At 46.4% G+C, this 26,959-nt stretch overlaps 2 protein-coding genes across 2 annotated transcripts in view; one reads left to right on the top strand and one right to left on the bottom strand.

The window, feature by feature from the left end:
• Positions 1 to 26,959, bottom strand: part of APLN (apelin) — a 552,821-nt gene that overhangs the window by 492,966 nt on the left and 32,896 nt on the right. The window lies entirely within an intron of this gene.
• On the top strand, positions 234 to 26,906 carry UTP14A (UTP14A small subunit processome component). The gene is made up of 15 exons (XM_049766661.1): positions 234 to 342; positions 1,908 to 1,983; positions 2,375 to 2,445; positions 2,969 to 3,033; positions 7,165 to 7,304; positions 7,592 to 7,747; positions 14,666 to 14,785; positions 14,884 to 14,978; positions 16,359 to 16,482; positions 16,575 to 16,652; positions 17,790 to 18,189; positions 22,889 to 23,289; positions 23,947 to 24,149; positions 24,473 to 24,572; positions 26,488 to 26,906. The coding sequence occupies exons 1-15, from the start codon at positions 317 to 319 to the stop codon at positions 26,761 to 26,763; spliced, it is 2,331 nt and encodes a 776-aa protein (XP_049622618.1). The 5' UTR covers positions 234 to 316; the 3' UTR covers positions 26,764 to 26,906.

Below are 26,959 nucleotides of genomic sequence, written 5' to 3'. Positions count from 1 at the left end.
GCCCCGCACTGCAGCGCCCAGGCCCTGAATCTCCCCCGCACTGGGCCACGTGGGAACCCCAGGGTCGGGAGGACTCACATCCGCATTCCTGGAGGGGCGGGCGGGCGGGAAACGTTAAGCCCCGCCCCCCAATGGAAGGCCCCGCCCCATTCCCAGCGAGACCCGCCCTAACTTTCATCAATTTCTCGCCCACTCCGGAAGTGACGCTACGGGTCCATGTGATTGACGGAAACGAAGTTGCCTTGCGGCCGGCACGGAAATCGTTTCCCTTTCGGCTTCCGCTGCTGCTAGCCCATGTGTAGGACTGACTACTGAGATGAGGGGGAACCGGGCTGCCCAGAGGTGAGGGGTAAAGTGGGGTGGGGAAGATCGGATCTCTTTAGGGACCCCGATATCTGGCTTTGGAGAAGATCTAGTGCTGCTTAATAGAGAACAATTCCTCTGTTAAGCGACGGGGTCTGCGATCTGACATTTCTTGCCTTCCTACTGTCCCAACCTCAGGCCGACTAATCCTAAAGTGACCCGTCCTGCTCCAGGGAAGTTCCGATTGCACTTTGCTGGTCACGTGGCCCCCGCGATCACCCCGATCTCTCTGCTATCCCCACCACCGCCACCACCCCATTTCCATTCGCTTGTGCCCCCGCAGCCCAAGTGTTAGAGACTCCCCCTGAGCTTGGAAACATTTGCTGATTGGAGTGCTGTATACAAGATCGCAAATAGGCTTTCGGTGTTTCATTTCCCCTCGTCCCTTTAAGGGAAACTAAACGGAAGTTTGTTTAGTGATTTTACCATTGCAAACTTTGTTTCTCTCTCTCTCTCTCTCTCTCTCTCATATATATATAATATATATGTATATATATATACATATTATATATATATTTGCTTCTAGGGGCCAGTTTCCTGACTTCATGCACCTGCTTTGCCAAGCAAGACCCCAGGAAAATACTTTCTTCAACTACTTTCCTCCAATTCTCTGTTTTCTCCATATTTGGGGACGCAAGTGATTAAGATGTCGCATTTGTTTGTTTGCTTGGGGGCCACATCTGGCTACGCTCAAGGTTTACTCCTGGCTCTATGTGCAGAAATAGCTCCTGGCAGGTTCAGGGGACCATGGATGCCAATTATCAGTCGCCCTACCTACTGTGCTCTTGCACTGGGCCCTTAGATGTCATTTTTTGAGTAAGATGTCTTATATGGAGGTTGCTTAAAATATTAATAGTGAAGGGCTGGAGTGAATGCACAGCGGGTAGGGTAGCCAGGTTGAATCCTGGCATCCCATATGGTCTGAGCCTGCCAGGAGTGATTTCTGCGCACAGAGCCAGAACTAATGCCAGAGTACCACTAGACATGGCAAACAAAAAGTAACAACAACAACAAAATTGATAATGAAACTGCCTTGCCTCAAGGAGACGACTAGCAACAGCTATTCTGCCCCTTTACGTAGAGTCTGGCATTTTTACAGCCCCCAGTTGTCAATGGAAAATGCTCAGGCTAGTCAGTGAAGAATCTTAGGTAATTTGTTTTGTTGTTTGTTTGGTTGGTTGGTTTGGTTTTTAGGCCACACCCAGTGGCATTCAGGTTTAATACTGGCTCTGGGTTCAGAAATCACTTCTGACAGGCACAGGGGACTATATGGGATGCAGAGAATCAAACCGGGTTCGTCCCGGGTCGGCTGCATGCAAGGCAAATGTCTTACCGCTGTGTTATCCCTCTGGTCCCAATCTTAGGTAATTTTGATGCAGGTCTCTGGGTATCACAACTTCAAAAGTCTGAGTGTGATGACATTCCTGAAGACAACCACAAGGCTTGTTTGGTTCTCACCTGGTAGTTGCAATATAACAATATAGAGGTTGTTTTAATGAGAGGGTTATACCAAGTGACAATATTTCTTTTATGTCTTTTAACAGCTTGCTGGCTCTGAACAAACCACTAGAACTAGAAGACCTAACAAAAGACAAACCATTGAGTGGCAGCGAAGATGAGGTGGGCTAGAACTGCTAAAATGCCTTCCCTGTTTTCCCTTCTGAAGGGTAAGGGGTAGTCAGTACCATTCATGAAGAGAGATGGTGGCGAGATTGCTAATGATTTCTTCTGGAAATAATTTTTAAGTACCATATTAAGTGCTATGGGAATTTAAAGGGTGTTGGTCTAACTGAACAGTGTTACTTGAAATCTTGTGCAAATTGGGGCTTTGGCTTTTTGTTTGGGGGGGGTTGTTATTTCAGTGTGAATTGTAGTACTTGCACACCAGACCTCATTTGACTCCCCAATTTTCCACTGATAAAAGAAAAACAAATTCTAACGTGAACCTCAGTTTTCACATGGTCTTGACCATTCGCTTCATTGTTCTAATGGTCTCTTTTTCTGTGTCTAGGAGGACAGTGACGATGAAAGAAAGCACCAAAAGTTTCTGGAGGCAATCAGTGCCCTGGATGGAAAGAAGAGGTAAATGCTTGTGAGTTTTGAACCAGTTATAACCAGCTGATTCCAGGACCAGAGAAATCAAATAGCAGGCAAGGCACTTGCCTTGCACTCAGCCAACATAGGTTTGATCCCCAGCACCTCACATGGTCCCCTGAGCATGCTAGAAGTGAGCTCCATCTAGTGTGGCCCAAAAATAAGTGAACAAAACCTTGAAGCATTAAGTAGGCCTTGGCGGTCCCCATGCAGAAAGTTAATTGATATAACTTAATATCATTCAACTTCTGAATGGCAGATTCAGAACTCGAACCCAGACGAGTTCCCATCCTAATACCGATTCACTATGCCTATCATGTATTTTTTGAGGAAATGAGTCTGCGTTAAGCCTACCACCAAGTCCAGTTCAGAACAAGTTTCCTGTATTCTCTGACATACCTGACTCCAGAAGATAACTCCATGAAAGCAAAACCATGTTTGAAGAGAGAAGCATTTATCCCTCAGCAATATGTGATTGTGGCTGCTGTATTCTGTTTTTATCTAATTTCAGGCCCAATTTGGCTGAGCGATCTGAGGCTAGTCTAACAGTATCCGAGTTCAATGTCAACTCTAAAGGTAAGTTGAACAAAGGAAATTACCTTTGCATGGAATTTCTGGAATTCTAGACTAAAATAGTAGTCACTTCCCCGAGTGATTTTTTTTGAGGTTTTGTTATTTATATTTCAGGGGGGATGGTCTTTGGGGCCATACCTGGTAGTGCTCAGGACTTACTCCTGTCTCTGCATTGAGGGATCACTCCCAACAGTTGGGGGACCACACAGTGTGCCAGGGATTGAACCCAAACTGACCGTGTGCAAAGCAAGTGACCTACTTGCAGGCCTATAACTCTGGCCCCTCACAATTTTTTATTGAACTTGTTCCCTGTGAGTGAGGTGGGGAGAAAATCAGTTATATTGCCCTTGAATTTCTTCCTTTTCTAGAAGAAATGAGCAAAGTGTCCTGTTGGACTGGCGAGCTCCTGAGAGAAACAGACATGAATTAACACAGCTGTTTCTCACTCGCTTAGTCATGTGTGACATTTGTGAAGCTAATTACTGCTCAGTATTTCTTTCTTTTTTTTTTTTTTTTGGTTTTTGGGCCACACCCTGTGACACTCAGGTGTTACTCCTGGCTATGCGCTCAGAAGTTGCTCCTGGCTTCTTGGGGGACCATATGGGACGCCGGGGGATCGAACCGCAGTCCGTCCTAGGCTAGCGCAGGCAAGGCAGGCATCTTACCTCCAGCGCCACCGCCCGGCCCCCACTGCTCAGTATTTCATTGTTTTCCTTACCATATTGCCTTTGAACAGGCAGATATTCTCTTGCTGGAGATCAGGGGAGCTGATTCATATCTGCCATTAGACAAATCACTCAGTATAGTAGCTTCTTAATATAGTTATATATCTGGGGTTGCCAAGATAGTACAGCGGTAAGGTATTTATTTGCCTTGCACACAGATAACCCGGGTTTGATTCCCAACATCCACTATAGTCTCCCAAGTCTGCCAGGAGACTGAAATCCACTTCAGACCCAAAAGCCAAACCGAAAAACAAAAGCTACACCTCAGTGACTAAAGATCAGATACTAAGAAGTAAGCCTTAGTAGGACACAAATATTTTATAATCCCTCATTTTTACCCCTTTTCATGGGGAGTGTTAGTATCCCTGTGGAAAAACATCACCAAGAAGATAGCACTTTGGATTTTAACCTGATAAGCAATTCTAGGTGCTGAGTCTTTGGGGGTGGGATGGGGTCATGACACCTAGCAGTGCTCAGGATTTAGCCCTGGATTTATGATCAGGGATTACTCCTGGCAGGCTCAGGGAACCACATGGGATTCCGTGATTGAATCTGGGCCTGTCGTATGCAAGGCAAGCTCCCTCTGTACTTTGCTCTGGCCCCTTGCAAATCTTTTGCAAAATATTCACAACTCGGCAGCTTGAATGAATTACTTTTTCTTGTAACCATTAGCATAACAATGAAATTCCAAGCTTATTCCATTCAACATATATTGGAGGTAACAAAATGTGGTCCAGGGATAGCTACTCTTGGGCCCAGTGCTCTAAGTAACATGTGATGCTGGGGTGGACCGAAGGCCTTTTGCATACAAAACATGTGCACTAGCTCTTTGACCCCTCAACATGTTTCTTTTTTTATTATTTTGTTTAAAAACAGGTTACAAGATTGATCATTCATAATACATTTGGTTTTTATTTTAGTTACAAAAGTGTTTATGATTGAATTTCAGTCATATAATATCCAACACACTTCACCAGTGCGCATTGCCCACCACCATTGACCCCAGTTGTCCTCCCTCCTGCCTGCCTCTGAGACATTTTCCTCTCTCTCTCTTCCTTTCTCTTCATTATTTTTGCCTTCCCATCCTCCCTCCTGCCTGCCTCTGAGACAGATATTTTTCTTCTCTCTCTTCATCTTTTTACTTTTAGACACTGTGGCTTGCAATATTGTTACTGAAGGGGTATCATGCATATCACTATCTTCTTTCAGCATCCCTAAAATGGGTACATCTATACACTAGAACTCAGCATGTATTTTCTGTACTTCTGTGTATCAGTATTAGGAACTGTTGAGATATTGCCACAGTGGTAAAGAATATAATATAGGTCCAGGAAGGTGGCTTAAAGTGCTGCAGGCATGTTTTGCATCCAGGAGCCCCAGGAACTGCCAGGACTGTCCCGTTCCCCCCTCCCCGCACCCAAAATGTTCAAATCTTGGGTACAGTCTGTAGGATACTTGCCTTGCACACAGTCAACTTGGGTTCCATCCCAACATGCCATATGGTCCTCTGATTCCCATTAGAAGTGATTCCTGAATACAGATCCAGGAGTAAGCCCTGAGCACTTCTGAGTATAAAGAACCCAAAAAACAAAGTTTGTGACGCTTCTATTTTTACATAAGTTGATGAGGGATACATATCTGGGGTTAGCTGTGGGCAGTAGACAACCAAAATACTAAAACAGTAAAGTAGTTGGCTACTTGAGATTGGCTTGTTGTGAAAGGTCTCTAAATTGGCAAGGGTTGTTTTTTCTTTTGTTGCCGGGGAGGGGGTACCCACACTTGACTGTGCTCAGAATTTACTCCTGGCTTCTGCGCTCAGAGATCACTTCCACATGACAGAGCTAAAAGAGCCCTTGAGCCCCCTTTTCTGTATCTCGCCCTGAAGAGGCCAGAGGTAAGCTGAGAACTGAAGTGGAGAAAAAGTTAATCATATCATGATTAGAAACAGGCATTCTGGGTAAGTTTACAGAAGCAACTCGGCATGTTAAAGGAAGGAAATGCCAAGATCACTAGGGCATTATGGAGGTGGATGGCTCAAATTCAGTGAACTAAATGGGGATCAAATTGCACTGGCTCTCTCCTTCAGATTGGTGTGATTCCAAAGACAGTAGAGGTGTTACTATAGAATTTTTCAGCAGGATCATGACATATAATTGACTTTTTGTTTGTTTGGGGGCCACACCTGGCAGTACTCAGGGCCTACCCCTGGACCTCTGCTCAGCGATTACTCCTAGAAGGCTCAGAGGACCATTTAGGATGCTGGGGATTGAACACCTATCAGCCATGCGCAAGGCAAGTGCCCTACCCACTATATTAGCACTCAGGTCCTTGATTGATTGACATTTTCAACAAGGAGATAGTTTGGGTGCTGTAGAAATAATACAGGGGGGAAGGGCAGATGTCTTGAGGTCAGCCTACCATGGTTTGATTCCAGTACCACATACAGTTCCCATAACACCATGCCAGGAGTGAACCCTATGCATCACCAAGTGTGGCCCCCAAACCAGAAGCCAGAAGGAGATAGGTCTAGTGGTAGATTTTGGCATGAATGAGAGGCCCTGAAGTTTACCAGGTTTTGTTAGTTTCGATTTTTTTTGGCTTTTTGTTTGTTGGAGGGGCACACCCAACAATGCTCAGGGCTTACTCCTGGCTCTGCACTCAGAGATCATCACTCCTGGCCATGCTCAGGGGACATTATGGGATGCTGGAGATAGAACCCAGGTTAGCCACATATGAGTCAAGCACCTTACCCACTGTACTATTGCTCTGGTCCCTCTTCATTTGGATTAATTTAGCTCCCTGAAGAATGAATTGCTGGGGCCGGTGAGGTGGCCCTAGAGGTAAGGTGTCTGCCTTGCAAGCGCTAGCCAAGGAAGGACCGCGGTTCAATATCCCAGCGTCGCATATGGTCCCCCCAAGCCAGGAGCAATTTCTGAGCGCTTAGCCAGGAGTAACCCCTGAGCATCAAATGGGTGTGGCCCGGAAAAAAAAAGAATAAATTGCTTTGGAGACTATTGGAAACAGGAAAAAAAACAGAAGGGGGGCCAGAGAGATAGCATAGAGGTAAGGCATTTGCCTTCCATGTGGAAGGCCAGTGGTTCAAATCCCAGCATCCCGTGTGGTCCCCTGAGACTGCCAAGAGCGATTTCTGAGCATAGAGCCAGGAGTAACCCCTGAGCACTGCTGGGTGTGACCCAAAAACCAAAAAAAAAAAAAAAAACAGAAGGAAAGCAGGTGACTTCTAGAACAATAGTCTGGGAATGTAGAGGAGGAGGGTTGTCATTAATGTCCAGAAACTGAAATGAGAGCACGAGTCCTGCTGCCAGCATTTGCTACTGAAGCCTCCTCACCTTTTATGATGCTGAAATTGGGGCCTTGAATCTAACCAGAAAGTTGGACTTTTCTCCAGGAACAGGAGAAAAGCTGGTGCTTTCTGACCTGCTTGAGCCCATTAAAACTTCTTCATTGGCCTCTGTGAAAAAGCAACTGAACAGAGTCAAAGCGAAGAAGACTGTGGAATTACCTCTTAGCAAACAAGAGGTGCAGCGGGTGAGTCCTGGGGACAACAGTGGCCTATAGAGGGGAAGAAATGGAGCCGCCAAAAACAAAGATGGGAAAGAAAAGGTGGGGATACGAAGAAAGAGTGGGAGGGGAAGTTGTGATTTGCTCACCAGGGAGAAAGCTTCCAGCTAATCCAGGGGAAAGTGGAGAAATATACAACTAATCTCTAGCATCCGGAGCCTCACTAAGAAACATCGCCTGCCAATTTCCTGCTTGTCCTTTAAGTTTGCTCTTTCATGCACATTCTTGCCTTTTGTGCCCTCTGCCTGTTGCAGATCCACAGAGAAGTGGCCTTCAATCAGACCTCAAAAACCCTGTCCAAATGGGATCCCATCGTCCTCAAGAACCGTAAGGCAGAGCAGCTGATTTTCCCCCAGAACAAAGAACCAATGGGCTTTGCTCCCATTGAACATGTGGTCAGTAGCTGGAAGGTGAGTTTAGACCGGCCCTTCGTCAACTGCACTTAGTTGAATGGGTTGTTTTCTTGTTTGCTTGTTTTTCAGTGGAGCCATACCCAGGCATGCTCAGGGCTTACTCCAGGCTCCACACTCGGAAATGAGCTCAGGGACCATCTGGGATGCCCAGGATCAAATCAGGGTATGCTGCATGCAAGGCAAGCCCCCAACCACTATCTAATTGCTCTGGGCCCCAACTGTACTTTGGCAGGTGAGACTGGCCAGGGTGGAGCATCTGCAGTTGGCTTGACTGGCTGTGTTAAGCCAACTGCAGCCATTGTGGCTAGGCAGGCAGCAAAACTGGGCAGGGGCTGGGGTGTTCTGGAGGCTTCTTGTCAGTCAGGCAATAGCCAACATTAGCTCTGAAGATGCCTTTGAGCATCAGACTAGCATGCCGCCTTGGCTCTCTACACAGTTTTGTGTCAGGCCCTCTGATGGCTCGCATGGTAGTTTCTTTTCCTGACAGATTTTTTAAAAAGCTATTCAAATCCCCTTTGGATCAGAGGGAGATCAGGAACTTGGCAACATTAGCTTTGCCTGCCTTAGTACAGGGACAGATGAGCAGCAGAACTCAGGGTTTGCTTGTAAAGGGAAACTACGCAGAACAGTCTATTAGTGCAATGGAGTAATGAAAACAATGGTCTATAGAGAGGAAGTTGTGTGCCCTGCATGTGGCCAGCTCCAGTTTGGTCCGAACATTATATAGGGTCTTCTGAGTGGTGCCACAGGCCACTATTGAACACAGAGCCAGGAGAGTGATAGCATAGTGGTAGGACATTTGCCTTGCACACGGCCAACCTGGGGTGGACCCAGGTTCGATCCCCAGCACCTCATATAGGCCTTTGAGCCTGCCAAGAGCAATATCTAAGTGAAAAGCCAGGAGTAACCCCTGACCGCAGCCAGGTGTGGCCTAAAAAGAAAATAAAGAGAGATGTAGAAGTAGCACAGCCTTTGCACTCAGGTCACAACTGGCTAGTTTAAGGGAACATGGGTTACCATGGATCAAATCTGGACTGGAGAGATAGTACAGTGGGTAGAGCACTTGTCTTGTACATGGCCAGCTTAGTTTGATCCCTGGCATCCCATATGTAGTGATTACATCAGGAGTGATTTCTGAATGCAGAGCCAGAGTAACCCCTGAGCACCATCAGTTGTGGCCCAAGAAAAACAGCTACAAAAAAAAGTAGCAGCATTGGGGTTGGAGCAATAGCACAGTGGTAGGGTGTTTGCCTTGTATGTGGACAATCCAGAATAGAACCGGGATCCCCGGCATCCCATATGATCCCCAAGCCTGCCAGGAGTGATTTCTGAGCACAGAGCCAGGAGTAACCCCTGAGCGCCGCCAGGTGTGACCCCAAAACAAAAAGTAACAGCAGACCCTGGTTCCATTCCTAATACCACATATGGTCTCCTTAACCCAGTGCTTCTCAATTATTTTCTGTCAACTATTTTTGCCCCCCTAGGAAGAAGACAACATTTCTTGCACCCCCCACACGACTGTAAATAGTATCTTTATTTAAAAAACTTTAACCTCCAAAACAAAAATATATAAAATAATTTGAGCTGATTTTTTAATCAGAGGTGATGTGTGGATTCATGGCTACAATGAGCACATTTTGCAATGCATAGCTTTTCAAAGCAGGGTTTGAAGCAGGACACAGCAACTCTCAGCTCCAGAGACATACAGAGACATAAACACGGGGCTTAGTTTGTTATGACAGTGTTTGCCGAGGTCAAATGCGCCCCCCTTTACAGAGCCTCATGCCCCACCCCCGGCAGGCACACCCCACTATTTGAGAACCACTTCCTTAACCCCAGTCATTCCCTTAGCGCAGAGCCAAAAGTGAGGCCTGAGCACCATGGCGTGATCTCAAACCAAAAAAAAATTTTTTTAAACTTCATTTAAAAATCAAGGAAATTTTGCTATCAAATTAAGAGGAACATGCTTTGGAATGAGTTGGTCTCCACTGCTGTGTGTTCCCTCACCTTTCCTGTTTCTTGCTGGGATCTCACAAAGCTGGGTCTCAGAATCACCAGATCCCAAGGCTTCCAAGTCTCTGCTCTATTTCATACTCTTGACATATCTATAACTAGTCAAAAATTCTCCTTCCAGTGCTGGAGTGATAGTACAGCAAGTGGAGCACATGTCCTGCATGTAGCTGACCCAAGTTCCATCTCTGGCATCCCATATGATCCCCCAACCCTGCCAGGAATAATGCCTGAATGCAGAGCCAAGAATAACTCCTGAGCACTGCTGGGGGTGGCCCCCAAGCCAAACAAAATCTCTCCTTCCAGGGTAGAGCAATAGTACAGCACTTAGGCAGTTGTCTTGCACGCAGCTAGCCTGGGTTCGATTCATGGAACACCATATGGTCCTCTGAGCTTGCCAAGAGTCGTCCCTGAGCTCAGAACTAGGAGTAATTCCTGAGGAGTGCTAGATGTGTCAAAAAAATTATCCACTCATCGATTCTGGGCACTTGGTTTGTTTTCTGTACTTGACTATTGTGGATAGTACTAAAAGGAATATAAGTGTGCAGATATCTTTTCCATTTTGTTTCTGGGACCTTGAGGTCTATCTCAAGAAGTGAACTTGCTAGGTCAATTAGAAGCTCAATTCCTAGATTTTTTTGGTTTTGTTTTGTTTTGTTTTTAGGAATGACCATATTGTTTTTTCAGAAAGGCTGAACTAGTTGGCATTCCTACCAGCAGGGAATGAGAGTCCCTTTCTCCCCTCATCTGTGTCATAACTAGTTGTTCTTGTTTTTGTGATGTGTGCCAGTCTCTGTGGTATGAGATGGTATCACATCGTTGCTTAGATTGGCATCTCCCTGATGATTAGTGATGTGGAGCTTTTTTTTTTTTTCTCGTGAAAATATTCAGCCAGGAGGAAGAGGTGGTGATCCTAAAAGGTGGTGAAGTGTTATGTATGAAACCCTGTAGCAACAGCACTGGAAACCACAGTGCAAAATTTTATAGATAGATATAGGTAAGGCATATATAGAGATATATTTATATACCTACATACATATAATTTTAAAAGCACCTCTCGTAGAATCAGATTGGTAATTGAGAGGCACATGAGGGTGGGAGACACTGGCAGAAAGAATTAAAACACTGGTGAAGGAATTGGTGTTGAAACATTATGTGATCTCAAACCAAAAAAAAATTACAAATAATATTTGTAATTGAAACCAATTACAAATAACTTTGTATTCTCGGTGACTAATTAAAAATTATTTTAATTTAAAAGAAGCCTCTCTGTCTTTTCCTTCTGTGGCATGCAATTGATTTTTTTAATTGAGTCACTGTGAGTTACAAAGTTCTTCATGTTTGACTTTCAGACATATAGTGCCCCAAAACCAGTCCCTCCACCAGTGTCCCTGGCCTCCCTCCCACTGCCTGTCTGCCTCTCTGTGGCAGACATCTTTTCCTTTTCCTTTTTTCTCCCAGTCTCTGTGGTTTACAATATTGTTACTCCTAGGATAACATGCCCCTGATTTTAATCTTGACTGTTTTAGTCCTTTTTATTCTTCCTTTTTAAATGCCATGCTTTTTTCTTTATTAGAAGTGGGTGAATGGGCAACACCTAGCGGTGCTCTTCGCTTACTCCTGACTCTGTGCTCAGGGATCATTCCTGAAATCTTGATTTTTGGGCCACACCCAGCAGCACTCAGGTTATTCCTGGCTCTGTACTCAGAAATTTCTCCTGGCAGGCTTGGGGGACTATAATAGGATGCCAGGAATCCCGGTCTGTCCTGGGTCAGCACATGCAAGGCAAATGCCCTACCACTGTGCTATCTCTCCAGCCCCTCCTGGGATGCTTGAAGGGATCAAATGTGGTGCTAGGAATCAAACCAGGGTTGGCTGCATACAAGGCAAGCATTCCCCCCCACCCAGGACTATCTATATCTCTAGCCCAGATTCCATGATGTGACACCCAGCAGTGTGTGTTACATATTACTCTTACCCATGTCACATCTCTGTCTCATTTTCATGACTAGCCAGCATTGGCGAGGTTTTACTTATGTACCTTAAATTGGACACTCTTAAAACAGACCTGATATTTTCTTTCTCTAGATTACACACACATCATGTACCACCACTGCCCCATTCTGTCACTCCCATCAGCACCAAACTTTTACCCCTGTACTTGCTTAGAAACCTTCGCTGTCTCCTTCGCTCTATAACGCCCAGTCCTTCCCAGTCCCAAGAGGGCCAATTCTGTCAGCAATGTCCCTCTTAATAGCTCTCAGGTGCCTGGTCTCACCTGGTTTTCTATATTAACCTTGATTTGGTGACTGGCATCTAGATATCTCATGTGCAGACATGTACCAGGATTTTCTTTCCAGGATCCAAAACTTATAAATCCTTGAAAGACTCAGCACTTTCTAAAAATCAAACAGTGCATCATTTTAGCCACACTGCACTTTGGTCTCTTGGTCCTTTCCAAGAATCTGAGTTGTTGCTTAGACTCATCTTCCTATTGGGCTCCCCCTTCTTCCTTATAGAGTAGTGCTTATGCCTCAAGGCCAAGTTCAGAAAGTTTTCTCCCCAGCCAAAGAGATAGTTCAGCAGGTAGGGCGCTTGCCTTGCACACAGCTAACCTGGGTTCGCTCCCTGACACTGCCTACATATGATCCCTTGAGCCTGCCTGAAGTAATTCCCAAGTATAGAACCAGGAATAAGCCCTGAGCATAGCCAGGTGTGACCCAAAATCAAATGTGTATATGTGTGTGTGTGTGTTTTCCTTTCACCAATCCTATCCCTCCTAATCAAAATTAGTTTGGTCTTTGCTGTGGATCTCATTATACTGGTAATGAGACCTGTGTTTCTTTCTTTCCAAAGCTGTGAGCGCTCTGAGGACAGGAATAGTCTTAATTATGTATTCTTAGCACCCTGTGCAAGTGCCTGGAATGTAGCTGCAATCAATACATGTTTGTAAATTGAATTGAAGGGAAATTACAACATAATATAAAGCACTTTCTAGCCTGTGATGGATACCACTGCAAATATTCAAAACAGAACGTGCCCCTTTACTATACGGTAGAATAGGTTAATGGTTCTGTCAATAGCACCCACAGTGTAACGTGTGATGATGTATGTTTACACATTTGTCCAGATGTTTGTTCATTTAATACTAATCGTGATGTATTTGCCTGTTGAGGAAACCCATACGTATAAGGTTTTTTTTGTTTTTTGGGCCACCCTTGGTGATACTCAGGTTACTCCTGGCAGGCACAGGAACCATATGGGATGCCAAGGATCGAACCTGGTCATCAGTGTGCAAAGCAAACGCTTCACCCATTGTGCTATTGCTCTGGCCCCAGATAAGATATATATAACATATCTAACTGGTTCTGCTGCCTAGTTTGTGCCAGATTGAACTGGTGTAATCAGCCTGATTAGCGGAACCGTTATCAGTCAGCCAACACAAGGGGTCTTGTGTGTGACATGTGAGGTCCATTTATCTTACATACATCATGCCTAGTTCATGGAAAACCGAGAAATTGGACCCAATGGTGGGGAAGAACTAAGAGTTAGAGCTAAAGAGATAGTCCAGTGGATAGGGCACTTGCTTCGAACAGTGGATGACCTAGATTAACTCAAGTAACTCATAGTCTCCTGAGGCCTGCCAGGAGTAAGCCTGAGTGTAGCCTACTATATGTGACCCAAACATATTTTAAAGGTAAAGGAGAAGGACTAGAGTAAAAGGACTAACTGTCAAAAAGCAAACTGGTTATGTGCATAAAGTCATACTTTTTAAAACAATGTCCTCTCAGAAACAGCAGTTTTTGGATAGGGGCATGCCTGGCAATGCTCAGGGCATACTATTGCCTCTGTACTCAAAAATGAATCCTGGGTACCAGAGATAGAATAGCAGCTGGGCATCTGCCTTGCACACAGCTAACCTGAAATGGAGTTCAGGTTCAACTGAGTTCGATCCCCGGCATCCCATAAGGGTCCCCAAGCCTGCCAGGTGTGGTTTCTTAGTGGAGAGCCAGGAGTAACCCCTGAGTGCCTCTAGGTGTGACCTATGGGGGGACCATATGGAATGCCGGGAATCAAACCTAGGGCAGCCTGTATGAGGTAAATTCCTTACCTGCTGTACTGTTGTTCCAGCCCCAGCAATGTCCTCTTGAACTCAGCAAAAATCTGCTATCAACACCCTTTGTGGACTGTTTCTAAGGATGATGCCTGGTGATTGTTGCTTTTCATCAGTAGTGAATGAGACCCAACAATACATGCAAGCAGCAGCCTATAGTTTTGCATCAGCCTATAGATTTGCAGCAGCCTATAGTTTTGTTAACTGTAGTAGTAGGTGTTTTGAATATGCATAACAATAGCGGGGCCATTTTGCTTCTGTTGATCTGGCCTGCTAGCATTTACCTTCAGAGGCTGCTGCTTTGATTCAGAATAAAAAAAATTGAAAAATAATAATGGATTTTATGTATTGACAATTGGATCCTGAGCAATTGACCCCCTTAGAAGTCACCTCAGCATCCCATTGCTGAAGTTGTCTTGAATCAATCAAATAAGGTTGTATCTACTATAGATTGGAAACCACCCCCCTTCTCCTGCTCTGCCAATCCTAGCCAGAATGTGATTCCAGTGACCCTGGTAGAAAGCAGTGGGTCCTGAGTCTGTAAAGAGGTTGAGCTACAGAAGTATTGCTGGAGACTCTTAGAATGTTCTTTTTCCATTGTGGAGAGTGGGCCATCCCAGTGGTGTTCAGGTCAGGACTTACTCCTGGCTCTGTATTCAGGTATGATTCTTGGTGGTGCTTGGGGGACACTGTGCAGTGCTGGAATCGAACCCTGGTTGGCTGCGTGAAAGGCAAGGACCTTACCCATTGGTATGTGTGCTTGTGTGTTTAAACTTGTTTCATACCTTAAGGCAAGAACTCCTCTGGAACAAGAAGTGTTTAATGTCCTGCATAAGAACAAGCTGCCAATGACAGATCCTTTGCTGACACCCAAGGAAAAGGCCTCCTTGAAAGCCATGAGCCTGGAAGAGGTAAGTAGGAGAGGCCCGGGGATCCACACAAGTATGTAGGGTTTCTCCTGGCCATTCCCCTCGAGCCTGGAAGTAACTAGAAATAACATCTTCCGTAGGTGAAAATGCGGCGAGCAGAACTTCAGAGGGCCCGGGCTCTGCAGTCCTATTATGAGGCCAGGGCTCGAAGAGAGAAGAAAATCAAAAGCAAAAAGTAAGGAGGCCTTGAAAGGTCTTTGGTTCCCTGGAAGAAAGTGATGTGTCTAATTATGAGACCTTGGGAATGAAAGAGCCTTTGGTTTGGTATGGTCACGGGGTCCTATAAGAGACATCCCAGGGAGCTCAGAGAGATGGTACAGTAGGTAGGGTGTTTGTTTACCTTGCACTCAGACAACCTGGGTTCGATTCCTGGCATCTCATATGTCCCTTGAGCCTGTCAGGTGTAACCCCTGTGTACCACCAGGTGTGGCTCAAACCCCCCAAAGTGCTCCCAGAAGAGTATAGCTTTGTTTTTTAGGAGGTTTAATGGTGTTTTTTCTCTATGAACCTTGTTGGTTTTCCCCTGTTTCTTTTTTTTTGGGGGGGTTGGGTTTTGGGTCACACCCAGCAGCATTCAGGGGTTACTCCTGGCTCTATGCTCAGAAATCGCTCCTGGCAGGCTCGGAGGACCATATGGGATGCTGGGATTTGAACCACCATCCTTCTGCATGCAAGGTAAATGCCTTATCTCCATGCTATCTCTCCGGTCCCATTTTTTCCCGGTTCAAGAGAGTTGTCTCCTGGATTTGACTCAAAAAGAAGACTGTTGGGGCCGAAGCGGTGATGCAAGCAGAGTGTTTGCCTTGCGTGCTAACCTAGGATGGACCGCGGTTCAATCCCTCAGTGTCCCATATAGTCCCCCAAACCAGGAGTGATTTCTGAGTGCATAGCCAGGAGGAAACCCTGAGAATCACCAGTGTGACCCAAAAAGCAAAAGGAAGACTGTTCGGGCTAGAGCCATATTACAGTAGGCCATATTACAGTAGGCCTTCCTGCAGGCAACCCCCTGAGCACCAGTAGTGCAACAGGCAGGCACTCGTGCACACGCACATGCACACACACATACACAAGGATTGTTAAATTACTTTCTCCTCCTTCCAGGCCATTGGAAAGTGACTTTGCAGGATGAGTGTGAGATTATGGGATTTGTCTGTTTCTGTCAATCAGTTCCCACAGGATTTCTCATTGGATGTTATTTATGAATGCAGCACCTTTGATTGGTAGTGAAAGCGGATGGTCCCACCTAGGTGTGACATTTTTCCATAGATAAAAGGTGGGAATGAAAGGACCCCCCCTTCCATTTCCGTGTCAGACAAATCCCATAATCCCACAGATGAGTTCAGGCTCAACAGTCCACTGAGGTCAGTGGGGCTTCCTTGTACTGTAGAAGTCAAGACCCCTGAGCACATTAGGGACTCATTCATCCATCTCAGGTTTTGAGGGGGCTCCCTACAGGCTCGTTAGCTCTGAGGTATCCATGCTGGGAAACCACTTGGGGCACTTTAGTATGTGGCTTTAATGTTGGAGCTAAATATCTTTCCTCATACCTTGGTAGATATCACAAACTGCTGAAGAAAGAGAAGGTCAAGACAACCCTAAAAGAGTTTGAGATGCTCCAAAAAGTCGATCCTGGTGCTGCCTTAGAAGAACTGGAAAAAATTGAAAAGGCCCGGATGATGGTAAGGCTGCCACTGCTCCACCGCCCCCCCAAAAATACCCACTTTTTCCAGAAGATGATGTGGATCTCATTTGCTCTGCCCTTTCTTTCCAGGAGCGAATGAGCCTTAAGCACCAGAACAGTGGGAAGTGGGCCAAGTCCAAAGCAATAATGGCAAAATATGACCTGGAGGTAAGAAACCAAGGGGTGAAGGAAGAGATGAGATTGGAAGAGAGAAAGGAAAATCAGTAGAGTTGAGAAAAAGGCTTGAGAAAGAATGGAAACCCAGGAAGCTAGAAAGGTAACAGGAAAATCTCTGAGGCAGGGAGGAAAATGATAGGCAGAAGGCAGAGAAAGGAGAGGGAAAAGGGAGACTGCATTAAAACTGTCCATCTAACAAAGCAGAGAAGCTTCTGAAGAGGAATGCCCTCACCCAGGGCTCATGGGGTTGAATGTGGGCCTCTCGTGTGCAAAACCTTCACCCCATCCTAGCCTGAGAGCACCTTTAAAAAAAAAACAAAACACAGGGGCCAGAGTGGTAGCACAGTGGTAGGGCGTTTCCAGGATGGACATGGGTTCGATCCCTGGCATCCCATATGATCCTCCAAGCCAGGAGTGGGTTCTGGGTGCCACCAGGTGTAGCCCAAAAAATAACAAAATAAAGCCCCACAAACATGTTTGTAATCCTGGTGCTTAAATACAGATAGTAATTTTAAGAAACAGACTTTGTGGGGCCGGGCGGTGGCGCTGGAGGTAAGGTGCCTGCCTTGCCTGCGCTAGCCTAGGACGGACCGCGGTTCAATCCCCCGGTGTCCCATATGGTCCCCCAAGAAGCCAGGAGCAACTTCTGAGCGCATAGCCAGGAGTAACCCCTGAGCATCACAGGGTGTGGCCCAAAAACCAAAAAAAAAAAAAGAAACAGACTTTGTTACATATTACAATTTTCTAGACAATGAAAATTTGCCTTCCATTCTTTCCATAGCTAATAACATGGAAGTGCCTGTGCAACTCCAATAGTAGGTGCCAGTAAGAAGTATTTGAGGGCCAGAGCAATAGTACAGTGGGTAAAGTACTGACTTTGCATGTGGCTAACCCAAGCTAAGTTCATGGCATCCTACATGGTCCCCCAAGCCTGCCAGGAGTGATCTCTGAGCAAAAAAGTAGGAGGAAGCCCTGAGCACTGTTGGGTGTGGCCCAAAAACAAAAAAAAGAAAAGCAAAGATAAATACATAAGTTAAATTGAGAAGGAGAGGAAGCCTTGAGATTTGAACCAGGAAAGAGGTGGTTGTCGCTAATGACCAGGTATTCTGTCATGGCTCCTTCCTTTAGGCTCGTCAGGCCATGCAGGAACAATTGGCCAAGAACAAAGAACTGACACAGAAACTCCAGGTAGCCTCAGAAGGTGAGGAGGAGGTGGAGGAGGGCAAAATGGAGGAAGACGGAGAACTCCTTGTTCCCGATGCAGTGAATGAGGTACAGATGAATGGAACGGGGCCAAACCCCTGGATGCTCAAGCGAGTCCCAGGGGCCAGCGCAGCAGAGAAGGACATCCAGAATAGCCCAGAACCCCTACCAGAGCCTGCGGTACAAGAGGCTTCTGAGAGTGAGGAAGAAACACCAGTGACGGAGGAAGAAATGATGTTGCAAGAATGTGCAGAAAGGCGATTACTCAGGCAAAAGACCGAGCTCAGCCAAGGTGCTGAACTAGTGGGCAGTGGAGCCACAAAAGGTGAGTTGCGATGGCAGCAGGATGGTGCAGGTGGGTAGTGAGAAGAGATAAGTGTTCACCACACACCAGATTCCTAGGTATGTAGGTTCTTGAAGAAAAGGGTCCTGTATCCCTGAAGGTAAAACTCTTTCATCAGAATTTTCCTTTTTATTTTAAGCACCTTGATTACAAGTTGATTGTAGTTGGGTTTCAGTCATAAGCAGAACACTCCCCTTCACCAGAGCAACATTCTCATCACCAATGTCCCCCATCTCCCTCCTCCCCTATCCCCCCACCTGTATTCAAAACAGGCATTCTACTTCTCTCACTCATTGACATTACCACTATAGTTGTCAGTGTAGTTATTTCTCTAACAGAACCCACCACTCTTTGTGGTGAGCCTCATATCATGAGCCAGTCCTTCCGACTCTCATCTCTATTGTCTCTGGGCATCATTATAAGAATGTCTTTTTTTTTGGATATTTGGGCCACACCGGTTGATGCTCAGGGGTTACTCCTGGCTATGGACTCAAAAATCTCTCCTGGCTTGGGGGACCATATGGGACGCCTGGGGATCAAACCACAGTCCATCCTGGATCCGCTGCGTACAAGGCAAATGCCCTACCACTGCACCACTGCCCTGGCCCCTTTTACTTAAAACACATAGAGGAGTGAGACTATTCTGTGTCTTATCTCTCTCCCTCTGACTTATTTCACTCAGCATAATAGATTCCACGTATAGGAAATTTTCCTGCACTATGTTTAGGCACATTTTGTTTGCAGGAAGAGGCCTCCCAAGCAGCGCTGAATAAGTCCCAAGGCCCCCTTGGCAATTCTGCATCCAGCAGGCTGGCATTTCAGTGTAAAAACCTGAAGCTGCAATATTGTGTTGCTGAGACTGCCTGGGCCACCCAAGTGATACCGGATCTTCCAAGGCTGCATCTATCAGTGCTTGGGAGAGGAGGTGATGCCACAACTTGAACCCAAATCAGGTGCATACACCTTAATATACTCCGTCGAGGCCCCTCAGTACATTCCTGCTCTTACTCACTTACTGACTTCAGAAAAGCACAACTTGGTCAGCCTTGAAGAAGAACAGAAAGTCCAGTAATGTTCCCTATATCAGATGTCTCTGCAAGGCCAAAAATCTGTTTATAGCACAGGCACAGAGGTGAACTCTGGAGGCCCTTTGAAACCTCTTCAAATTGTTGACATTTTCCATTTTCTAGAAATGGGCCAAGGCTGTAGGCTCTGTCCCCAGCATCACTCAGTATGACCATCACAACCATGTAACAAAAAAGCTTTGAAAAATCAAGAAAGTAGTATTTCTAGCAAGGCAAAATTGGGGTGGATTGGAGAGGTCAGACTTTTCTCTAGCTGAAATGAGGAACTGGACAAAGCAAAAGGCAAAAGGGAACTGCTACCCCATGCCCAGGTACAATGCCTCTTTCTTACCTGTTCTCTTTGTTTTGTTTTGTTTTGTTTTTGTTTTTTGGGGGCCACACCTGTTGACACTCAGGGATTACTCCTGGCTATGCCCTCAGAAATCGCTCCTGGCTTGGGTGGACCATATGGGAGGCCGGGGATAGAACCATGGTCCGTCCTAGGCTAGCGCTTGCAAGGCAGACGCCTTACCTCTAGTGCCACCACGCCAGCCCCTCCTACCTGTTCTCTTGAAGAGATTCTTGTATTGACCATATTAGCACTGTGGAGGCAGGTCAGAGAGATACTGTTCTGGGAACAAATTCGGGCCTTAGAAACCCTCCTTGGGAACTATCTGCATTGAAACATCACTTGGGGGCCAAAGGGGTGGCACAAGTGGTAAGGCCTTGCCCGCTGTAGCCTAGGACGGACCGCGATTTGATCCCCCAGCATCCTATATGGTCCCCCAAGTCAGGAGCAATTCTGAGTGCATAGCTAGCAGTAACCCCTGAGCGTCACTGGGTATGGCCCCCGAAAAAAAAAAAAAAGCACTTGGCTATCTGAACAAGAATCACAACTCAGATGCTATGTTCCAGAGGAATATGCATTCAAGATGATAGCAAGGCCCTGTTTTTCAATGGCCCAAAATAATGATTTGAAAAGAGCTGTCATTTCATATGTATTGTAGAACCTTTATTCTTGGTTTGCAGCAGGAATCTCTTGTAACGTCAGGTTATGAACAGTCTCTTAAAGAGAAGATACTTGAAAGCCTCCTGCAGGCCAAGATTGGAAGGGGGGGCCCGGAGAGATAGCACAGCGGCATTTGCCTTGCAAGCAACCGATCCAGGACCAAAGGTGGTTGGTTCGAATCCCGGTGTCCCATATGGTCCCCCGTGCCTGCCAGGAGCTATTTCTGAGCAGACAGCCAGGAGTAACCCCTAAGCAATGCCGGGTGTGGCCCAAAAACAAAAAAAAAAGATTGGAAGGGGGGGCATTCTCTTGATTGACCACAGGACACAGCTGGACCACCCCCCAAAGCCCCTCAAATGCTGGTCGTCTAGCTTTGGAGAGCAGTCAGTTGAAGTGTGAAAAGTACATTTGAATTTACTTAGACGATAATAGCATGTTCCCAGATGTTCAGAAAATTGTGTTTTAACCTCTTGGGAAGTCTGAGCCCCGATAAAATGAGTAAGAAAACTTGACCCTTGAAGAATAAACATACCCATACCCTGAGACCAGCTCTCACTACAGTGGCTTCAAGCCAAAGCCAGAAAGCAGATGAATTTGGGCATGAAGACAACTTGAGTCAATGCAAAGGGTAGTTGACTTTACTGTATTGGGGTAGTGAGACACACCCAGCCCAGCTCAGGGGCTCTTCCTGGCTCTGCTCTGGAGTGACCTGGCAGTGCTCAGGGGACCCAACCATATGCAGTGCTAGGGATTGAATCACGGTTGCAGGCAACATGGCTGCATGCAAGGCAAGTGCCTTCCCTTCTGTGTGGTCTCAGGGGCCAAAGGACAGTTTAGATATGTGGAATTGCTGCGATTCCCTCTGCTCAAGAATTTGCTGTTGACTGGAAAGTGGCAGCGCCTTGATTCCTTACAGCAGATTTAGGAATTCCTGCCTTAAGAAGAAGGAGGCTTGGATCAGTTTTTTACAAATAGGAAATTACACTGTGAACTACAAATGAGATATCAGTTTTTAGAAATTATAAATAAGAAATTTCAAAGACATTTTATCCAGAGACCACCCATTAAGGTGTTTTTTAGTGTGGGGTCTGAGTGATCGTACAGCAGGTAGGGCACTTGTCTTGCACACAGCCAATGTAGGTTCAATCCCCAGTATGCCATATGGTCCCCCAAGCCTGCAGGAGTGTTCCCTTAGTGCAGATCCAGGAATAAGCCCTGATTACTGCCAATTGTAGCCTAGAAACCCACCCATAAAATATAAAATATGTTTTTGGTGAGCTGGGATGATAATGCAATATGGGTAGTGTTCTTGCCTTGCATGCGTCTGGCCCACATTCAATCCCCAGCATTTTATATGTCCCTCAAACCTTCCAAGAGTGATTCCTGAGCAGAGTCAGGAGTAAACTCTGATTGCCACTGGGTGTGGCGCAAAGCCAAATACCGTTTTTGCCGGCATATAAGATGATCCCTAATTTTGCAGTTAAAACATGGGTTTAGGACTATATTCGCTGTATCAGACAGAACGTTCCTGTGCTGCAACTGTATGTACCACAGTGAGCCAATCACAACAAGCAAAGGTTCAAAGGTTAGACTGTAATAGACTTCCTCTCTGACTCTGGCCAATCTGAGTAGACTTTTTACAATGTAGATTTGGGTCCAGAACATTGTCTAATTTGCATGCATCAAAAGCCTGCTTGGATTGGCTGAGTTAGAGAGGCGGTCCGAGCAGCCTTGCAGTGATTGGTGCAGGATCGAGTTGGAAAATTCGTTTTGTGGCATTATTCAGACAATTTTCGTTTAGCGGCATATTGAAATATTTTTCGGGATATACTCAGCGTATAAGATGACCCCCGATTTTCAGTTGACATTTTTTGTTTCAAAAGTCGTCATACGCCAGCAAATATGGTAGATAAAATGATTTAAGGGTTAAATTTGGGGGGTTGGGGGAGCATAATATTGATACTCAAGGTCTTACTCCTAGGTCTGTGCTTAGGAAGCACTCCTGGAGGGCTCAGGGGACCTATAGGATGCCCAGGACCACATGGTTTGGCCACATGCAAGACAAACACCCTACCCACTGTACTAGCTCTCTGACCCCAGTATGCATGTTTTATGTGCTCTGCAAGAAGCCCAGGTTTGATTGCCCTTGTACTTCATGGTACCCTAAACATAGCCAAGAGTGAGCACTGAACTGAGAGTAACTCCTAAGTAGTACAGGGTGTGACACCCAAAAAAATACCTTCCAAATTTGGTGGTGGGGGGTGATCTCCCCAAGCAGGGCTAAACAGAAAGCTGAAATCACTGTCTCAGCTACACTGCTTCAGTGGCAGAGGCAAGAATAGGACCGAGGCCATGTGCTTTCCTACAGGCTGCTTTTTTAGCCATTGTCCTCCATTGCCTGCTACTTACCACTTGATCATTTGAGAACTGTGTAGGAGATCAGAGAGTGGATGCTTCTCTATCCACTGATCCTCCATGGAATGCTTCGTGGTGCCTTAGCACCCAGTGGATATTCCACCAGTGCTCAGTCTTGAGTGCTCTCAGTAAAATGCTCCTTTGCTAGCCACCCCACCCCAGCCTCCTTTGCTGATGGCTTTCATTTGCTCAGATTCTAGTAGCCAGGAGGTGTTATCTGAGTTACGAGCCCTGTCTCAGAAACTCAATAAGGGAAAGCAGCACTCCAAGAAGAAGCCCAAGGAGTATTCAACAAAAGCGGCTGAACCACCCAAGAGGGAAGAACCTGCTGAGGAAGAAGAGGAGCCCCTGTTGGTGCAGAGGCCCGAGAGAGCGCAGACAATGGAGGAGATCGAAAAGCTGGGCCATGAAGAGTCTTTGCAAAGCAAAGCGCATCCCAGCCCAGTGTCAGAGAAGAAGGGCAGCCCAGCCAAGCAGCCTGCTGGGCCCAAAGAGAAGACGAAGAAGGAGCAAATTATTGATCTGCAGAACCTGCTAACCACGAAATCTCCTTCTGTGAAGTCAGTGGCAGCCCCTACAATGGTAGAAGGAATGGTAAGCAAAGTCAAAGGCTTGGGCCATTGTGGGGAGATTGGGACTGGTCCCCAACGACATAAAAAGTTGAACCAACATGTGCAAAGGAGGTGCAGGTAGGTAAGTAGTTGAGAAGTCCAGTATTGTCTGGCACCAGGCTGGTGCAAATAATGTTTGTTGCTGCTGAGGCACCTGCAGCTGAAATCCTGAACCATGTGACCATTCGTAGCAGTGACTCTAAAACGGCCCTCCGTGGGGAGAGGGGAGTTGCAAAGCTCACCCCTATTTCCAGGCAGGGCAGCTGGCCAGTAAGTGGTGATGTTATTAGCTGGGCAAAATTTTGCACTACCCAGTGGGGTCTCAACTGGTCCAGGGCTCGCTGGTGAAATCATGGAAATTCTCAGGCCCCCCCTAACATAGGCCATCCCTTCCTCTACTCTGCCGCTTCCTTACTGAAAGTTGAAAATTGTGTCATATGATAATGAGCTGGGGCTAGTTACCCAAGAGAGAAGAAAGGGGAGCTTGATTGGTGGCCCGTTGGTTTGGCTTGCCAAACCATCATTGTTCCACACTTCCCCCTAGAGGGCGCTAAAATGTCATGACCCAAAATTGGAGTGTTCTTGCCAGGAACCAGAGCTCCCGAGGCAAGCTGGAGTTTTCGCTCCCGTTTCTCCCCAGGACGATGAAGATGAAGAGGAGCAGAGGGCTCAAAGGGAAATGACAAAGGAAGCTTTTGCTGGGGATGATGTCATTAAAGAGTTCTTAAAAGAGAAGAGGGAAGCAATGGAGGCCAGTAAGCCAAAGGACCTGGATCTGACTCTGCCCGGCTGGGGCGAGTGGGGTGGTGTGGGCTTGATGCCCAGTGCCAAGAAGAGACGCCGGTAAGAACAGGAAAGCCTGGCAGAAGGGCACCCACATTTTCCCATCTTATTCTTCTAATATCCTCCTTGCCCTTTTGTTTGCTTGTTTGTTTTTTTGGGGGGGCACACCAGCAGTGGACAAACAAGGGCTTACTCCTGGCTCTGCTCTAAGTAATCCCTCCTGGAGGGCTTGGGAAATGGGGTACCAGTGGTCGAACTTGTGTCAATTGTGTATAAGGCCAGGGCCCTGCTTGCTGTCCTATCAATCACTCTGTCGTCCCCCATTCTCGCCTTTCCCATCTATCTCTAATGAGCTTGGTGAAATATCCTGCTCTTGTTTCCAGCTTTCTCATTAAAGCCCCTGAGGGTCCTCCAAGGAAAGACAAGAATTTGCCAAATGTGATTATCAATGAAAAGCGAAACATCCATGCAGCCTCTCATCAGGTAAAGAAACGCTGAGCTCTTCAACTGCTTCCTCTTTACTGCCTAGCCCTCTTGCTCAGGAGGAATATTCTAGATCGATCTGTGGTCAAATGGGATGTGTGATCTTGATCACAGAATCAGACCTACTCTTGTTTTGTGCTGACCGGCTTGAAAATGAATCATTTGGCTTAATGCCACAGTTTTAATTACTGACCAGGAAGAAGTTTGAAACTTGGAGAATTATCTTCGCAGCAATGGTGAGGCCCCTAAGTTGACATTTTCAGCAACACCCCCAGATAACCTCTGATGCAAATCCTTTTTTTTAGCTTTACTTGGGGGCCACTCTTGGTGATGCTTAGGGCTATTTCCTGGCTCTGTATTTTGGAATCATTCATAGCCGTGCTGGGGCCATAATTATGCCTGAGAGCAATCCTGGTCTGGCTGCATGCAAGGCCAGTGCCTATCTTAATCCTGGTGGCCTTTTTTTTTTTTTTTTTTTTTTTGGTCACACCCGGCAGTGCTCAGGGGTTACTCCTGGCTGTCTGCTCAGAAATAGCTCCTGGCAGGCACGGGGGACCATGGGACACCGGGATTCGAACCAACCACCTTTGGTCCTGGATCGGCTGCTTGCAAGGCAAAAGCCGCTGTGCTATCTCTCCGGGCCCAATCCTGGTGGCCTTTTATGACTACCCCCATATTCTATATTTTTCATCCCTCTTCTTGGCACCCATGATAAATGTTTTTGATGGGGATGTGGAACGACACCTGGCAGTGCTCAAGACCTATTCCTGCTCTGTGCTCAGAAGTGACCCCTGGCAGAAGTTGGCAGTTACTAGGCAGAGCTGCAATTTGAACTGGAGTCCATGGCAAGCAAAGCAAGCACCTTAACCCCCGTCCTCTATCTCTCTGGGATTGGTGTTTTTAGGAACCCAAAGATCTGTTCCTGAAACCTGAACTCTCCCAGACTCTTACACTTAGTTAGCATCATTTCTTTTGGGCAGCGCAGACTGTCAAAGCTGAAAGGCCCTAGCTCATGTCAAAGGTCGCCTCCCTTGGCTCTGGGATTTCACTTGAAGAGGGGAAATGATTTACTCACGTGAAGGAGGATCAGGAACTTGTGCCCTGACCAATATATTTCCTCCACTCCACCACAGTGCTACTTTCAGACAGTTAAGTCATCTTTAAGGCAGGAGAGTTTGCTGAGTGCAGAGGTCGGCTTCAGTCACTGGCACCTCATGGTTGTCCTCCAACATCACCAGGAGCAAATCCCAAGCACAGAGTAAAAAATAGCCCCAGATGTGGCCCCAAAACAGCAAAAAAAATTCAAATGCTTTGCCAGTGGCCAAAAAAAGAAAAGCATAAGCAGGAAAATCGTTAGTTACAATTGTAGTCTTTGGAGAAATTCAAGGGAATTCTCAGGTGCCTTAGGGTTCCTTACAGACATGTTGGAAACTCCAGTTGAGAACAGTGGCCCTAAAATTCTCTGTTGCTGTACCAGTGTCAGGTGGTTTTTCAGTTCCTAGATTGCTGGGTAAATTTGAAGTGGGTATGCCTAACCCAAATGAGGCCCCACTGCTCCAAAATTCCCTCAACGGACCAGAAAGATAATAGAGTAGGTAGGACACTTGCCTTGCATACAGCTGATCTAAGTTTGATCCCCAGCAGCCCATATGGTCCCTGAGCATGGCTAAAAGTAAATTCTGAGTATCCCCAAGAGTGGCCCTAAAACAAACAAAAAAATATAAATCCCCTGAAGTAGATTAGGGATTCCCAGTGGTAGATGGTGCATTGGGATTCCTTGACCTCAAAGCTTCCATCACCAGTCATCATGGAGACCTGCGGCCCTTGTGTCCAGACTCCCTGCTCTGCTGCCATTGGAGTATAGAGCTGCATCCCAAACCTACCACATGGCAAGTCACTCTCCCTTCCTTTCCAGGTGCAGGAGCTCCCACGTCCGTTCACCCACCATGAGCAATTTGAAAGAACCATCCAGACTCCTATAGGATCTACCTGGAACACCCAGAGGTCCTTCCAAAAGCTGACTACACCCAAGGTTGTCACCAAGCCAGGCCATATCATTAAGCCCATAAAAGCCGAGGATGTGGGCTACCGATCTTCCTCAAGGTCGGACATGTCTGTGGTAGAGAAGAATCCACAACGACTCACCTTGCATCGCAAGAAACAGCTGCAGAAAAAGTCTACGATGGAGTGACATCTTGGTGCTGGAACCCAGAGCACCAGCTGAGCTGTGGCCCAGTTTCATTCCAGGCTGCAGAATCAGTTTGAAAACAGGCTTAGCATGCCGTGGGTGTAGTTAAGCCACATTTATAAATAAAGGCATTTTTACCTGTATAACTGAAATGTCTACTATGTTGTCTCCTGATTGAATCATTCTCTTCAATTATTGC

The sequence above is a fragment of the Suncus etruscus genome, chromosome X, assembly GCF_024139225.1.
Source record: "Suncus etruscus isolate mSunEtr1 chromosome X, mSunEtr1.pri.cur, whole genome shotgun sequence".
Taxonomy (NCBI): Eukaryota; Metazoa; Chordata; class Mammalia; order Eulipotyphla; family Soricidae; genus Suncus; species Suncus etruscus.
Note: the sequence above shows the minus strand (reverse complement) of the source record. Positions and strands in the feature narration are given on the sequence as shown.